The following is a 17,957-nucleotide window of genomic DNA, read 5'->3' as shown; positions in this document are numbered from 1 at the left end:
TTCTTTTCCAGTCTCACGCTCTTTAGGTCTCTCATTGTTCTATTGTTCTTCATATTCTATACTCTCCTTACTGTCCTTCCGCTTTATCACCTCCAACTACTTCCAAATCTTTTTCCTTTTAACGAATGCTAAAAGCTTTTCAGACAAAAATAAAAGGCTACTTTAGCATGTAAATAACCTTTGTGTGACAAGAGATCCTTCAATATTATCCAAACATCAGAGTGCTGGATCAACAACACATTCAAGTAATCTGATATCATGGCAGTTGCACTAGCAGTGTTCTATTCCCTCATCTTGGTTCCCATCGCCGTTGCTGGCACCCCCACTCCCAGCAGGCCTAGCCGGCTGATTATTGAGCTCATTCACCACGACTCCGTTGTTTCTCCATATCACGATCCGAATGAGAATGCTGCAAATCGCATTCAACGTGCCATTAATATTTCGATTGCACGCTTTGCCTACTTGCAGGCAAAGGTTAAATCATATTCATCCAACAATATAATCGATTACCAAGCTGACGTTTTTCCTAGCAAGGTATTTTCTTTGTTCTTCATGAATTTCACCATCGGCCAGCCGCCAATCCCACAGTTCACAGTCATGGACACCGGCAGCACCCTCCTGTGGGTTCAATGCCGTCCCTGCCTCGATTGTTCCCAACAATTTGGTCCAATTTTTGATCCCTCAATGTCTTCTTCTTATGCTGACTTGCCATGCTACTCTGAATATTGCTGGTATTCCCCTAATGTCAAGTGCAATTTCTTGAACCAATGTTTGTACAATCAAACTTACATTCGTGGCCCTTCAGCATCCGGAGTACTTGCCACCGAACAACTCATCTTCAAAACATCAGATGAAGGCAAAATTCGGGTGCAAGATGTTGTTTTCGGGTGTGGCCACGATAATGGAAAGTTTGAAGATCGCCATCTTTCTGGAGTTTTTGGTCTCGGATTCAGTAGATTGTCCCTAGTATCACAACTGGGTTCTACGTTCTCTTATTGCGTTGGCAACTTGAACGATCCATACTATTTTCATAACAAGCTGGTTCTAGGGCACGGAGCTAGGATTGAAGGCGATTCAACTCCTTTAGAAGTTATAAACGGACGTTATTACATAACCCTAGAAGCCATTAGCATCGGTGGCAAAATGCTTGACATAGACCCTGATATTTTCACAAGAAAGACTTGGGATAACGGTGGTGTTATCATTGATAGTGGATCATCAGCTACTTGGCTTGTGAAAGCTGGATACGACGCTCTTCTCCATGAAGTTGAGAGTCTTCTCGACATGTGGCTGACGCGTTACAGGTTCGATTCATGGACTTTGTGTTATCGAGGCACGGCGAGTCACGATCTCATCGGGTTTCCGGCTGTTACGTTTCATTTTGCGGGCGGGGCTGAGTTGGTTTTGGACGTAGACAGCTTGTTTTTTCAACGGTGGCCGCATTCTTTTTGCATGGCTGTGTTACCCAGTTTTGTTAATGGTGAAAATTACACAAGCTTGTCACTCATTGGAATGATGGCTCAGCAGAATTACAATGTGGCTTATGATATTGGTGGGAAGAAGTTAGCTTTCGAAAGGGTCGATTGTGAACTTCTTGATGATTGATATTTAATGATTATCATCAAAGATCATGGGGTTGATCAAGTCTGTTTATTAATTGTACTGATCAAAGAGTGGAGAGGCTGAATGATTTGAGTGCTTGTGACATAATATAGAGTATTACTGCTTGCAGTATATATATTTTTTCCCTTTTTTTAATAAGTACAGGGATCAGGGATGAAGTGGGTGACATTATCTAGCTAATGCACATTTAACATATAATACAATTTAACCCCTCGGACTTGGGTGAGTGGTTTCCACTATCTACATAAATCTTATGCTATCCCAAGCTCATTAGGCTTGACAAATGGCAAGTCTTGATTGATAAACCCGAATGTGGTGCATTTGTCCCACAAAGTCTTTTCGAATAAGTAGAGGTTAAAAAGAATCAACCTGGGCTATGTTTATCCTTACTTTTGAAAAAAAAAAAAAAAAAGTATGTAATATAATTTTAAAAATTTTAATTTTAAAAATTTTAAACACAAATGTATAATATTATAAGATGTCTTTGTGATGGCTGATGTGTTCTCTCGAATTGATTTGAAAAATTGAGCCCACGTCTTTCTTGAAGCAAAAAAGGGGCTAGAAAAAGGCAACTTCTTATGGCTGTAGTAGGGAAGAACACCTACAAAAAGACAAGATAAAAAATAATAATAATAATAGGGATCCCCTATCTTACATGCATGTAAGATACATGCCTCTCACATGAATAGTGTATATGTGTTTGCCTAATAATAATAATAATAAATGACTACTCTAGAAAGAGTATGGTGCGAAAGGGACTCTTCATAACAAAGGGCCTTTCTCTATATATATTGTTCTCTCTTTTTCTTCGACGGCCTGGTAAAATTCCGGGTTCGGACCTGCCCGGGACCTGCCTGAATTAATTTAGCAAATGACTGGACACGAATTCATGCCCTACATTTTCACTCAGGAGTCGAGTCAAGCCCGACACCTCCCGGCAAGATGTTTTTGATCCGAGTTTCAACTATCTGGACAAGTAATTTATAGCCTAAACTCACCGAATTCACTTATTCTTATATACTTCCTTTTAAGCTCATCGTTTTTATCCTTTGATATGCTTATCTTATGTTATGGATGCTTGCATAAGATAAGTAATTATCAATTAAACTAGTGCATGGCGTCAATGTGATGAAGATAAATTTACAATTTGAATCTAATTATGTAAATTTTATTATTTAGATAATAAAGAACGGTAAAATAATATTAACCATGCATATCTATAATCTTCGAATTTATCAAATGAATCCTTAGTTATATTAAATAATAAGATCTAAGCTATTTGTTAAATATATTATTTAATAAATCTTGCAGGAGTCCACAAATCCCCCCTAGTGGATTTAGGCATCAGCGAATTTACCAGATAACTAACCTGATCATTCCTCTTACCTTCCACACCACACCTCTTGGAGTGAGCCCCAAAGGAGTGGCTTCGGTTACTTGTATTGCATGAAATTTATACTTAATCGCATGACGAGTGATATGATGAAAAACATACGACACGAGATATACTTTTGCATGACAAAAGCATGAAGTGTGATACCTTAGTTCTTTCGTATGTATGGCCGTGGCATGATGAACTAACGAAAAATCTAGATCTTGTTGGTTATGCTGATACAAATTATTTGTTTGATCCCCATAAAGCTCATTCACAAACGGGATATGTTTTTACTTTTAATGGAACAACGATTTCTTAGAAGCCTACCAAATAGACTCTCGTTGCAACATATTTCAACCATTCTGAAATTCTTGTACTCCATGAAACCAGTCGAAAATGCAAATGGTTGCGATATGTAATCCATTATATTCAAAGTACTTGTAGAATATCTTTAAGTTTAGATATTTCAACAATGATATATGAAAATAATATTATATGTATAGTTCAACTCAAAGGAAGATACATTAAAAAGGGACAAGACAAAATATAGTTCACTAAAATTCTTCTACACTCATGAGCTCCAACAGAACAAGAAGATCGATATCAAACAAATATTCTTCATGGACAATCTAGCTAACATATTTACAAAAGCTCTACCTACATCTACTTCTAAGGAAACTGTATATGGCATTAGCATGTGTCGCTTCAACAAACCATCAAATTAATACATGTTGCTATTAGGAGGAGTACTTATCAGGAATAGTACTTAACAAGAGTAGCATAATCTTACAAGAGAAGAATCACATTAATATTGGACGCATATGTACTGTACTTCTTTTCCTTTTGACTAGGTTTTCCCATTGTGGTAAAGGTTTTTAACGAGACAATATTAAGCACACCTAATTAAATAAATGGTGAATCCAAGGAGGAATGTCGTGAAATTATGGGTGGATTCTCAATTTACAATGTTAGTTGACTGTTTTGTCATACCGCAATATCTGCGGATCTTGATGGATTCCAATATCAAAGTGCTAACTCCACTTTGTGTATTATAGTGTTTTATTGTAGTGGCGAGGGATATAAATAGAAAGAGAAGCATCAGCTTCTAATTATTTGCTTGACCTCTCTTCTCCATTACTCAGCCTCTTCAATCTCATCATCAAATTTCTTTCTTCTAAGTTTTTAATCACTTCTCTTATTAGATATTTAGATTTATAATTGTCATTTGGTTAGGTGATATGTAAATTCATGATATATACTAGTTTTTTCTACTGCCTGGTGCCTGCCAACAAACTATGGTGGAGCCTGGAGTCACATGCCATTGGGATCAATTATTGAACACTTGGTCACGTGTCATTGGTCCAATTCCGATGAACTGTCAACTTTTCTTTTTGGAAAGAACTGTTGGCTACCGATTATTAATTTCCTCGTACCCTTAGTCACGTGTCTTTGGAATCAATTATTAAATGTCATCGTACACTTGGTCATGCGTCACTGGAACGAACAGTTATTTGCCACGTCCGTAAATGTCGGCAATTCGTTCAATTCATCTTTTGAAACTGAGTTGTAACCATTAACCAGTTATCTACAAGCGTCCAATTAACTGTAAATGATATCATTGTCAGCTACTCTTTGCTCAGGTGCATTACACCCCCACTCAAAGACGTGTTCAATTTTTCTTTTAATTTCTTGATTTGAAACTTTCAAGTAAAATTTATTTTGAGAGTGTTTTTACTGATGAGAGAGCGAATGATAAACCTTAAATCTTTCTCAATTTATAAACAATTGGGAGATTCCAAAAAAAATCAAATTTATCATTCGCGCTCTCATCATTATGAACGCCTTCAAATCCTGATTTCAAATAAATGGGGAAAATCATCTCTTTTCAATATATGCGGAACTCGGATCCTTCTCAGAAATCAAAGCCCAAGATTTCAAGTGCATAAATATCTTAAACGTATTAAGTCCATTTGAATTATTGTTCTCAACTTAAGAGAAAGCGGTTAAGGTAATTTTTTTTTCCCAATTTTCTGAACACATAATCACAATTATTATTATTGTTATTGTTTGCAAGATTGTTTAACTTTGTTCCTTCCTTTTTTCTTTTTTTTTGGTATTTTTCTCAACAGATAATCGACATTATTATTCTTCTTATTCTTCTTGTTTAGGAATTGCATATTCTTGTTAATATTATTTCGAAGTTGACTCTTAATTGAGGCAGCCGCAAAACTAGTGTTATTTCTCGTAGAAGAAAGTACATTATTTATAGACTTTTACTACTCCCTTTTTCTTAACTTCGATGCTTCATTGATAGAGTTGAGTTGGATTAGACTAAAACATTAACGGGGTGAATAAAATCTTAGTTTATATTGCACAGGGGTTCAAATATAATTAAATTTCGAGTATGATTTAATCTGTCGAATCCACATCGAGGAGAAATTGCTAATTGGATTTTACACCGTAAACACCGAGGTGGCTTTTGTTTCTTGACGCAGAATGCTTTTTACTTGTTCTATTTAGATTTGCAGTTGCAGTTATATATTATTTGTATGGTTAATCGGGTTTGGTTATCCTCGTGACGATCGGAATCTGGCCTATTGGCTTCTTTTGGCTCCCCACTGAGGCTTTTTAATGTGTCTCATTTCAGCTTGATTTCTTTTTTTTTTTTTATATTAAATCATCTGGTATCCGAGGATCATATTGAACTTCAACTAATCCAGATTCGAGCTGCGTAGGACCATTAAGGCGGCAAAACTCTCCAAACAAGTATTTAACGCAGTTGCATTCTCAAGTCTCAAATCAAATATCTTAATTAAGTTAGAACATCATCATACCAGCTGATCTATGTGCTTGTTAGTGCTGTTGAAAAGTCAAGCATGCAATTGTTGAGTAGTTGCATGAGACAACTAGTATGCAAAATTCAAGCATGCAATTGTTGAGGTAGACTTGAACTACAATTGCTTGACAAATTTGGCAATCAGTGCCAACTTTGTCATGTAATTGTAGTCAAAGTCTACATGCTATTTCAACAATTGCATGCTTGAATTGTTGAAAAGTCAAGCATGCAATTGTTGAGCTAGCATGTAGACTTTGACTATAATTGCATGACAAAGTTGGTACCGATTTCCAAATTTGTCAATTTGGCAAATTGAAACTTGTGTTGGTGAACAATGCTCCCTATAATTAGAATGATCATTTTTCATTTGTTAATCATCCCAATTGAGAGAGTTGAGAGCAATTACAAGTGAAGCAATTTGAGAAATTTAAGATAGCTTCTACTTAAGTGCTATAGTGAGGATCCATTTGGGTGTATTGGAGTTGTGGATTTTGAGAGTTTTTTTTCATTTTTGTAAATTTCATTTGTTAGTAAAATTATCTTTTAGTTTTTGACCCATACACATAGGCATTACGCCGAATCACGTAAATTATTGTATTTTATTTTTTTTACATTTATTTATCACCACTATTATATTTATTCAGAAGTCACAGTTACAACAATATTACCCGCACTTCCGCAACAGGTGCAGCTCGATTTCTTTAGTTTGTATTATTTTGTTCTCATATTCTGTGCATGCATTATTGCATTGCATTTCAATAGTCGTTTTAGTTTTATTTGAATTTCGACTCAATACATTTTTTTAGTAATAAATTTCCGTCATGACACCCAATGCAGTTTGAATAATAATGTTTGGACAAAAATGAATAAAAAGAGTTGGGAGTTTTTATAATCCAAATTAAATTGCAATCACAGCTTGAGTGAGAGAATTAAGCCTCGTTCGGCTTAGCTGCCAAGCAGCTGGGCTTTGGCGGCTAAACCAAATGGGTAAGCCGGGGTTTGGCTCAGTTGGTTTTTTTTTTCAATTTAATTTAATATTATTTGACTAAAATTACTATAAATACTTAATTATTCGATATATTTTAATAATTATGTCTACAAGTATCATCAACTTTTAGTCTGTAACCAATGATTTACCAAATACAATAATCATTACAATTTTTTATAACCTCGCCTCAATACTAAGTAAGCCATTGGGCTATTAAACAAAGATAAGATGAATGTAGAGTTTTCATTTCTCTCTGGGTATAGCCAATAAATTATAGAGTGACGTTAATTGCAATCAATCATTAGTTGTAACATAGCATGACCCTAATATTTTATCTCTGGAACTGAATTGTAGCCATTAATTAGTTAACTTTGGTGTCCAATTAACTGTCAGCTACTAAGATCTATAAGAGATATCATCATATCACAAAGCAGAGGGAGAAACTCGCGCATCAACTACTTAATTTTACTTATGATTAAACCAAATGGCAGAGTTTCTGCTCTAGGTCGAGGAATATGCAAATTAACTGCCTATGCAGGCATGCTATTTGGCTAGGTACCTTAACTGGATTATTTGTATTTGTTTTGTATTTAGATTAGTTTTTTTTTATTTTTTATTTTTTATATATTTGAGTCTTTACTCTTTATTCATCAAATGAACTTCTGTTGTGTGTATACACACACACATGCATTATTATATATGAGTAATGATCTGATCCAGGATCTTTAACTTTATTAAAATCTGAAAAATTACAAAGTTCAAGATCCTGAATTAGAACATTTCTATATATATGCATGTGTGTGTGTTTATATATCATTTATGAATTAGTTTCTTGATTAGAAAATTTTGGGTAACAATGAGTGGTTGGAATTGTCTGTTACAAAAGACATTGTCCTTTTTCTTTGTTATGAGAAAATTATTACCGATGGATAGTAAATGACAAACCGATCATCTTTCACAATTCATAGACAGACGAGGAATTCCAGGAAAATCATAAGAAGAGAATGGATTTGGAGGACTGGTTTAGTCAACTCAAAGATGATATTGTGTCAATATTATTTTGAACTTAATTCTTAATTAAGGAAGCCCGCCGCAAGACTAGTGTTCTTGATGCTTCATTGGTAAAGTTGAGTGGAATTAGATTGGGTGAATAAAGTCTCAGTATATACTCTTATTCCAATTATATGCAATATTATACTCGGACTTTTACAGCTCCACAGGTGATATATAGAGATGTCAATGGATTTCCCACGTATAGACTATAGTTTGGCTGTGTCTAATTTGCATGGTGGTTTTCGCTCCTTCATGCGTAATGATTTTTCCTTCTATCTAATTTTGTGTTCATATATATTAATTCTTGAATTTTTTTTCCCAAACCAAATTGTCTATTTCCCCTCGTCAATTTGGTCGAGGTTTACATGGGAAAAAGAGAGAGGAGAGAGAGATTAATTCTGGGTTGTTTAAACACAATCATTCTTCAAATCTAATAATTGAATACCTAGACATTAATTCAATACTGCAAAATTCTTGAAGAAATTTACTCTTTAAGTCTGTTGGGTTTTTCTTCTGTCGTGCGATTCTCGTCGCAGTGTGAATATATTCCCCAAACAATGCCACTTAAAACTTGTAGTTATTAGACATGATCATGGGAGCCTATTTGGCTGGACTTGCATACAGAATGGATGTCCCTTTCTGCAAAGCCTCGTTCAGAAGTTTTCTAGGTTTCTTAAACACAAAGCATTTGAAAGAAATTAGCGAATAAGTAACCTTACTCCCTTTATATTTTGCACTGTTGAGTGCTTGAATCTTTGATATTGGTGAGTCCGTCACCGTAGTTGTGATCGTGATATTATTGGGTAATTTAAATTTTAAGGTTATTATCATTTCACTACTTTAAAAATTACCAAATATCAAATGACTACAATAAGTATTGTCTCCTATCATTTTCCTACTTTATTTTTATAAAAATATAATTTTACTAATTTTTCGTTATAACCGCTAGTTGACTAACAAAATATCAATTTCATCCTTCATGATTAAAAAAAAAATACTTGAAACTTATTTACAAAATAAATTTATAATATATTTATTAAAATGGATATATAATACCAACATAATTCTTTTTACTGGAATTATGATATATGGATTAAAAATTTGTCTTATTATTTTTTTAATCATGAAGGGTAAATTTGGTATTTTGTTAGTCAACTAACTGGTCAATTAACGGGTCAACTAACGGTTGTAACGGAAAAGTATTTAAATAATATTTGTTGTAATGGAAAAGTAGTAAAATGATATTTTTATAAAAATATAATAGGAAAATGATAGGAGACAATACTTGTTATAGTTATTTGATATTTGATAATTTTTTAAGTAGTAAAATGATAATAACCCTAAATTTTAATTATGCATTGGCATAAATGCAGGCGTTGAACTTGTAGTAGTTGGTTAATTGTATTTCTATGTCTCAAAGATTTAACCTTCGTTAATTTGAAAGTGAAGTTAATGCTTAGGTTAATATTTTCTCTTGGAGACACTTATCGAGATTAGGATCATATCCTTATAGCTTAAGGCAGCTACTCAAGTACCAACAATGAGCAAACTGCATCATTTTAGTCAAGTTAAGGCTTTTTTTACCCCATTACAACTGTGAAAATGCTACATCGTTACTTTACATCATTTATGGAAATTATTCACCATTGCCACCTATGTGACATTTTAAATCTAAACCAATTTAGGTGTATTTTGTATTGGATTAGATTGTATTTTGTTATATTTTATTAATACAATGTTTGGTGTATTGTGGACTCTCTTATAAAAAATAGTTTTTTTTTTTAAAAAAAAATCATAACATTTATACTAAATTAATAATAGAAGACTCATTTATATTTTCTTATTAGTTATATTAAATTAATAACTTAGATTAATTTTTCCCATTGTGCACTGCCGCCGGCTGTCACTCACCGTTATATTCTTTGAATTATATTTTAGTACCACTAGAATTATTATTGTCAGGGTTACCCAATAGTGCAACTATTATTAACAAATGAATTTCTATTCACTGTAGATTTACAGTCAAATTTTTAACTGTAAATATATAATAAATGGAAGCTTATTTGCAAGAAATAGTTTCACTGCATAAAGTATGTTGTTATGCGGAGACCATGAGTGGTCGGCACCAACCGTATATTTAGATTTTTATTTAATTTAATTTATTATTATTTTAATTAAAGAAATTTAAAATAGAATTTGAAGAGTATTTTTGGTTTGTTTAATATGGTAGTGTTCATATCATGGTATATTGTAATACAGCACAATGGAGCCGCGAAGATTTGTCAAACCTGCACGTGTAGGAAGGGTTAAATGTCAGCCCTGCGTGTGGGCGTGGCTCGTGCTGAAGGAGTGTGGGACAATGTGAAACATATTAAACGAGAAGGACGTGGGGCCTGAGTTGGAACAATTTTTGTCTTTTTTTCAAATGTTTGTCAGCCTCGTGATTGTGGTTGGTTTAAGTTGTTCAGTTAAACACTAAATCACTAATGCCGCGGTGGATGTCAAAAGTGGGGAATTTTGGCTATATTGCCGCTGTAGTACGTAATCATGATGGATTTGGTAATTGCATCAGGAGCTGACATTAACGTTTATTTTGATGATATTTTTTTTTGATTACATGAGACTATTGCTCATATTACAACTCATATTATATGAGAATATAACTGATATGTACAAATCAGACTATAACCGGGATCAACATACATCAATACTAATGGAGCGCTGCCCAGATTTTAACCCTCTCAAATATTCGAGGGATGTCTACTCCTCGCACTGGGGCAAGGAAGCAGACTGTCTTCACTCAATTTTATTTGAGGAAGAAAACACCCCCGCATGCATTGTGGGGGTTCGAACTGCTGCAGCTCTCACCACTCGGCCAAAGGCCGAGTATTTTAATGATATTAATATTGCTGAGGCAGACAATTTATTCTTCGGTCTCCAATTAGTTACGAGATTTATTTATCTCTGTTAATTGTTGAGTCGAATTTATTACGTTTTCAATTAGTAAAATGATAACGTAGTACTCATACTAAGCTGTTTTAATTTCGCAGTTAGCTATTGTGATTATATTGTATGCGTGGAAGACTTTCCATAATCCAGTGCAGTAAAAATAGAATAAATGTGGTCAATTTAAGGCCAATTTTTGACTGTGATTTGTTTGCCGTCACGGCCTCGTAATCCAATCTACCGTTGTTTTTATCTTTAAAAAACATCACATCAGCCGGTGCACTTCCACTTTTACACGTCATCCGTGGTCCAGCACGAAGGGAGAAGAATTGCCTGCCGGGCCCCGGATTAACATTCTTTGTTTATGTGGCGATGGGCTTATGGAATGGGCTCCTCGAGTGGGGGCCATATTCCGATTCCCAACAAAAAAAAAAAAAAAAAAACACTTTGCAAACAACAAGGACAGAGAATTGAGATAAGCTCTTTCTGGTTTCTTTAACAAATGGAAATCCGTCTTCTTCAAAATATTCGAGACATTCTGCCACTCCAATCAACTTGTGTGTCCTTTTGTAGCTAAACTCAGAGCTTCAGAGCCACAGTCCAACTAAATTAAGGGATTATGGGCACTAGCTTTTGTATTTTTATTTTTTTTATTTTTGGATAGAAAAGACTAATAAAAGAGCTGCATGCACCGGTAACAGTTCAAAGCAAAACATTGAGAGTCAATCATGGAAATAAAAAAAAAAGTTATATTACTTTCTCACTTTCTAGAACCCAGACGGACAAAAAATCTAGTTCTATTTTCCTTCTCCTTATTCCTCAATCTACTCGCTGCGGTTTCTTAATTCCATCGACAATCTATCACTGGAAGCTTCACCACAAAGCACCTACGCTGCCTGTACTCATAAACTTCTTCACATTCACGGCACAAATCCAGGCTGCTGCTTCCTTATTCTGAGAGCTTCGCCACACCACTCTAGGAGAAAGAACATCATGGCAAATCCTCAATTTTTTAATCAGATTTTGAATTATTTTGGTTTGGAAGTATTTTATATCTTGATTCACTGAGAGTGCTCGTGGTTTCTCCTAATTATTTTTTTAGAATGCATACCACTCCACTCATTAGCTTTAAACTAGCCCTCAAATTATAATTCAACACCTCTCAGAGAATATAATGCCATTGCGCACTCCTTAACTGAGTTAGCTTTGGATACCTTTAATTCTGCTGTATATCGAATTACATATTTATTCATCAAGTTAAATAAGTTGAATGAATGAAAGTGACATATTTTCCTTTAAAAAAATTATTTATTTATACTGTGATATTTTTCAAGTTTTTTGATTGAATTATTTACTTGGATCTTTATTTCACAAGGTATACCTTTAAAAAATATTGAAAAATTATTATGCCGCTGAATTTACTTATGTTTTATGAAGAATTATGATTTTTATTTTTTAAAATTTATATTAAAAAAACTAATGTGGAAATTCTAAAATTTAAGACATAGTTATTTAATGTTTTCCTAAAAAGTAATAAATACTACCAACACACTGTTGGCTCCACAGGCAATGGAGTCCCTTTAAGTGGCTTGACTGTGTTTGCTCTTCAATTCGAGTCGCAGGAAAGTCGTATTTATTGGGAGAATCTGTGCTTCTCGGTTTGAGCGGAGACTTCTAATCTTAATTGTGGTAGGAGTTTAAAGGTATCTCTCACATTTGAAGTCCTCCCCATAATATCTCGTGGTCAAGACAAAAAATAAATAAATAAATACTATTGTTCAAACATAAAACTTTTGATTAATCACCAAATGCAGTGCGACAACATCAAGCATAATATAGATAAAAAGTTAAAATAGCATATTACATAATATAATACAGCCCTCTTTTAAAAGAATATTAGAAAAGGTGCAGCGTGTAATGCTAACATTAAGAAAAGACATGGAATAAAAAAATCCGTTAATGACGTTATAAGATGACTGGAGTTCTCCAGTTCACCAACCGAGAGACGATTTTTATAATTGGATTTATGAGTCAAACCGCACAAACCAACCCAATTAGCTATGATCTTCAAATATTATCGGAACCTCTTACATCAACCTCCTCTCTCTCTCTCTCTCTCTCTCTCTCTGTCTCGCTCCGAAAACATAGCCTCGATTTACAATAAACAAATAAATGTATTTTTTATAATTAATTATTTCTTCAGCTATTTGATTCTCCTCAATTTCTCGTCTTCAATCCGGCCGGCTCAGCTCGATCCGGTGCGTTTTATTTTACGTTGATTCATCATTCATTCAATTGGTATTTTTATCTTTCGCCGCACTGACCGAATGATTCTGATTCTCGCTAAAGTTACGATCCCAAAAGCCTCGTTTGCTGTACTCTAAAATTTTCAACTATCTATAGCTCTTACTTTGTAATTCTGAATATGTTCTGTTTCAAACAAGTTGAAATTTAAAAAAAAAATATTCTTTTGCCGATACAGGACTGTTGCTTTTAATTGCGTCCAATCACAAGCGACCGACTGTTTTGATTGACGATGAGGAGAATTGCGGGATCTGCTCGCTACTTTCGATCAGCTCTGTGGCATCGCAAATTTGATTATTGGAGTAGTTTTACGACAAGGCCCAAGGATTTGACAGAGAATTATCATAATTGTGCTTACGGGGTTACTAATAATGCTGAAATTGAAAGTTTTTTACGTTCAAAATTTATGGTCTCAAGAGCTCTGTCAACGGATGCTGCTGCTAGCGCTTCCATTGGAGGTTTTTTCTTCCCCCCCTTTTTTTATTCTTTCTTCTGGGTTGGTGTTGTTTTTGCTGTTTATTAATGCTTTTATTTTACTGTTTTTGTAGAAGAGTGCTTTCTGAAAAAAAGCACATATCAAATGCCCTTGAACTTGAAGTTTTTTTCTTCAAATATTGCAGAATTGAAATACAAATGTGCTTGACGGGCTTCAAAAGCATTTGAAAATGTACTAGTGTAAAACAGAGCATGGATTTTCTTTCTTGGTTTGTGTGTTTACTGGGTTTCTGTGGTTTGGTTTCAGAAGTACATAGAGCAGCTGCAGGGCCTCTTGTGGAGTATGAGCGAAGAATTATCGCGGGTGAGCTTTTGGATGGTGACGTCCGTCAGGTATGGACAGTCCAATTTTAACATTGCATGTTTTCTTGCGTTGTTTTAATGGATAATGGATGTAGTAAAAGCATCATTAATGGGAGATTCATGCCCACTGTTGGACTAAGCTTCACATTTGATGAACTCATCATGTAGGTACTGGTTGCTTTAATCTTGAAATGCCTATTGATGTGGAATGTGAAGAGGAAATCTTTTGACCAACATAAAGTTTGGGAAATTTGGTTCATTTACTGGATGATCGGTTTTAAATTGGTTGGCCCATCGATTATAGTTTCAGGAACAAAATTGCACTCGGTCTTATATGATTTCTCTTGAGAGGGTGTATTGATAAGATAGCTAAGAAGTGAGTGGACCATCTACTATGTTGTTTAAGGATGTAAAAGTTGTCCTGACAGTGAATTTTTTTTTTTTTTGGCAGTTAGGAACGTTAGAAGAACTTCAAAGACTATATGATGAGCTTGTTGAATCAGCTGATGCCTGTAAGTTAGATCGCTATTCATCTTCTGAGAAATCTGGAAGGTAAATATTACAGTTTACTCTAATTTTGTTCAGATTTCAACTAATGAATTACATTTTGGTATTGCAGGATCACTCCCCTGTTCATCTTGTTTATTTTTTTTTTTAATTTGTAATTCTACAATGTTAATGTGGTGCGAATTTACATAACTATTTGACAGATAGTCCTGTTTCTCTACAGGAGTCGGTGGCTGTGGTCACGTTTACTGCCACAATCTTCATACTCACCTGTCAAAGGATTGTACCTTTATGGGGGAGTAGGGACTGGGAAAACAATGTTGATGGACCTATTTTTTTATCAATTGTAAGTCAAACATACGTTTCACTGTTTCCAAATCTTTTGAGAAATTTCTTAGCCATTCAACAGTATTCTAGTAACAAATTCTATAAACTTTAAATATGGAATTATTGAAATTCTTGGTAGTTATACGCTCATCATTGTTACTTTGGGCTTCCTGATAGCTGATGTTTATATCTTCAGGCCCTGCAATTGGAGAAAGAAGAGGATCCATTTTCATGACTTCATGTTGAATGTCCACAGCCGCTTGCAAGTAAGAGACCAGACAAGGTTTTATTTATCCAGATTGATATGAATTCCATGAAATTCTTATTACAAGAAAGAAATAATTTTATTGGCCCAGTTTAGGCTTGTGTTGCATGAGATTGTAGAACAGTGCTTGGATAATTTTTGGCTTGTCAGTGATTTTTATTTTTCCTTATCTCAAAGTAGTTGTAATTTTCAACATTAATGGTCAAGAAAGTTTGTACAAGATAAATAAATAAACAAATAAATAAAGAATTAACTGGTAAAAGTACTATTTAACCTTTATGAATAAATTCGATCCTGTCTTGTTTATCTTACATGGCACTTGATCATAGCAGATACGCCAGTACACTCATGCGTAATGTTGAATTCTTGCAGAAGCACAAGGGTGTATCAGATCCGCTTGAAGTTGTTGCAGGAGAGATATCAGATGAGGCTATTTTATTATGTGTGGATGAGTTTATGGTACAGTGGTTATCACACCATTTTCCACAAAAAGTAAAAAGAAAATCATTATGTCTTGTAACACTAATATTTATATTGATATTTGTTTTCTTTGTGTTATTTAGGTGACTGATGTTGCTGATGCATTGATACTTAATCGTCTGTTTAGACATCTATTCAACAATGGTGTTGTAAGTGATAAATATTGTGTGATCTATATTCTGTCTTTTCACTCAATGCGGTATAAACTTTAGATATCTGATGGAAACTGACATGGGGATTATTTTTCTGCCTGTGTTGGGAGGCAAGTGTAGATACTGGTTTCCACTTCAAACCGTGCTCCGGACAATCTATATGAACGTGGATTACAGAGGGATCTTTTTCTACCATTTATTTCCACTTTGAAGGTATGTATGTGGAATAAACATGTGCATTTATTTTCCTGTAAACACGGTCAATCCTTGTGAGCTTTTGGATATTTGTATGATTCTTGGATACTGTATAAACTTAATTGATTTGGAAAACTTGTGTTGCTATAGGAAAGATGTGTTGTCCACGAAATTGGCTCATCAGTAGACTATAGGAAAATGACTTCGGTATGCTATCATTTCTCTCTTCAAAATTCAGGAGAATATTTCTGCTTTCAGGCTAATAGTTATAGTTCTTTTTATTATGTTACAGTTTCTGATTGCTGTGTTTGTCCTTGAACTGCAGGCTCAACAAGGTTTCTACTTTGTTGGCAAAGGTTCATCAGAAGTTATGAAGCAAAAGTTTCGGGACTTGATTGGTGAACATGAGGCCGGACCACAGGAGGTGGAAGTAGTGATGGGAAGGAAATTGCAGGTTTGTGCTGGTATGTCCTTTGCCACATAATGGGTGCAGTGATGGTTATTTGCTTCTTGCTTTCGTTGTGTTTAGGTTCCATTGGGTGCTAATGGATGTGCATATTTTGAATTTGAGGAGCTTTGTGACAAACCTCTTGGAGCTGCTGACTACTTTGGATTGTTCAGTAAGTCATTTCTGTCTGGGTGGATCCTGATCTGTTTATAGGGTATATATATCTAGATATTACGACGGATATGCTCTGTTGATTTGTTGAGTTTAACAAACTTATTAGTCCAAATAACTATAGTAACATCTACAATTATCATCTGTTCGAAGCCCCCCCAGCGTGGAGGTTTGAAAGATTTAATTCCTCCTGCAAATATTATGCCTTGTCTTCTATTTTCTTTGCGATAAATTCTTATACAGGTTTTCTTCTTTTCTTCTGGCAGAGATTTTTCATACCTTGGCGCTGGAAGGTGTCCCCATATTTGGACTTCACAATAGGACAGCAGCATATCGGTTTGTTACTTTAGTTGATGTATGTCCCGTTACTTCTTTGCGGTCCGGTTGCTTTTGGAATTCTATACTATCACATGTTTGGCCCTAATTCTATAATCGCTTGATCACTCGTTTCAACCGTTATGGTCACAGGTAATGTATGAGAACAGGGCTCGCCTGTTGTGTACGGCTGAGGGTAGTCCTTTTCAGCTTTTCAATAAGATAGTGACGATATCTGATGCCCAGCAAATGGCACCTAGAACCTCTTCGAGATCTATGAGAAATGATGAAGCTGATCTTTGTGTGGACAATGAATTGGGATTTGCAAAAGACCGCACGATTAGCAGGTGACTTTTTGAAATCGCTAAGGATTTTGCATTGGGGAAATCATAATAGCAGGATTTGTAATTATTGCCGATTAATGAACCTCTTATAATTACAGATTAACAGAGATGAACAGCAAAGAATACTTGGAGCAGCATGCTGCCATGTTAGCCGGGAAGCAGCTCTCATAGCAAATTGACAGCAGCTCTCGTAGCAAATTGACAATGCAGAATTGCAGATGCAGTACAAGCAATGATACTTTGACAAAAGGGAGTGATTCAGCATCAACAGTCTTGTATTTTACTTGACATGATGTCCGGCCGAGCCAGCAGCCGTGATCAGCGCCAGTGAATACCTAGGTTGGGTCAAATAAAACATGATTTAACTTTTTTGTAAGATTAATTATTAATCTAATTATTACACTGTTACAAAATAAAGTCCATCTGTGTCATAAATAATGTTGTCACAAAAGTATTTTATACCTGAGAATACTGTCCAAAGATCAATTCTATCGAGGAACGTGTCGGTTGTATCAATCGGATTTTGAATTTAGCCGAAACTAGTGAATGGTGAGAGTATTTTTCACCATTTAATTAGATTGGTGCCGCCACCCGGCCTTTGGTTGAGTGGTGAAGTATTACCTTGAAAGTTAAGTATGGTTACGAGGGCAGAGATTCGAGTCCTTATGGATTGAACCTCTCTCAATTAAGAATAATTGTGTATTCTAATTTGTGCCTTTTCTTTTCCCTCTGAATCAAAGTTAATTTGTAAGTTTAATTGTGTGGAGTTAATTTGTAAGTATTTTTCTTTTGAAATGTGAGTGGTTTAAGACATCCCTCCTCGTTTGTAA

General features: G+C 34.9%; 2 protein-coding genes, 1 long non-coding RNA gene and 1 other non-coding gene across 5 annotated transcripts; all 4 read left to right on the top strand.

Annotated features, from left to right (window-relative positions):
* Nucleotides 1-258: 258 nt before the first annotated feature.
* On the top strand, nucleotides 259-1,605 carry LOC102627260 (aspartic proteinase CDR1). Its single transcript, XM_006474553.4, has one exon. The coding sequence runs from the start codon at nucleotides 259-261 to the stop codon at nucleotides 1,603-1,605; it is 1,347 nt and encodes a 448-aa protein (XP_006474616.1).
* A 3,097-nt stretch (nucleotides 1,606-4,702) lies between these two features.
* Nucleotides 4,703-4,863, top strand: MIR12107 (microRNA MIR12107). Its single transcript, NR_161556.1, has one exon. It is a non-coding gene; the product is annotated as a microRNA MIR12107 (primary transcript).
* Nucleotides 4,706-5,369, top strand: LOC127899683 (uncharacterized). The gene is made up of 2 exons (XR_008051609.1): nucleotides 4,706-5,006; nucleotides 5,128-5,369. It is a non-coding gene; the product is annotated as an uncharacterized LOC127899683 (long non-coding RNA).
* Nucleotides 5,370-12,804: 7,435 nt separating this feature from the next.
* Nucleotides 12,805-17,884, top strand: LOC102627436 (uncharacterized). Of its 2 annotated transcripts, none has more exons than XM_025097780.2 (15): nucleotides 12,805-13,169; nucleotides 13,304-13,583; nucleotides 13,868-13,953; nucleotides 14,375-14,475; nucleotides 14,654-14,776; nucleotides 14,954-15,023; nucleotides 15,395-15,481; nucleotides 15,586-15,651; nucleotides 15,775-15,867; nucleotides 16,000-16,056; nucleotides 16,175-16,303; nucleotides 16,379-16,469; nucleotides 16,735-16,823; nucleotides 16,937-17,130; nucleotides 17,226-17,884. In XM_025097780.2, the coding sequence occupies exons 2-15, from the start codon at nucleotides 13,358-13,360 to the stop codon at nucleotides 17,296-17,298; spliced, it is 1,485 nt and encodes a 494-aa protein (XP_024953548.1). In that variant the 5' UTR covers nucleotides 12,805-13,169; nucleotides 13,304-13,357; the 3' UTR covers nucleotides 17,299-17,884. The 2 variants fall into 2 exon arrangements, with proteins under 2 accessions (XP_024953548.1, XP_006474070.1); XM_006474007.4 differs by having other exon boundaries at nucleotides 12,807-13,079.
* Nucleotides 17,885-17,957: the final 73 nt, after the last annotated feature.

The sequence above is a fragment of the Citrus sinensis genome, chromosome 9 (assembly GCF_022201045.2).
Source record: "Citrus sinensis cultivar Valencia sweet orange chromosome 9, DVS_A1.0, whole genome shotgun sequence".
Taxonomy (NCBI): Eukaryota; Viridiplantae; Streptophyta; class Magnoliopsida; order Sapindales; family Rutaceae; genus Citrus; species Citrus sinensis.
Note: the sequence above shows the minus strand (reverse complement) of the source record. Positions and strands in the feature narration are given on the sequence as shown.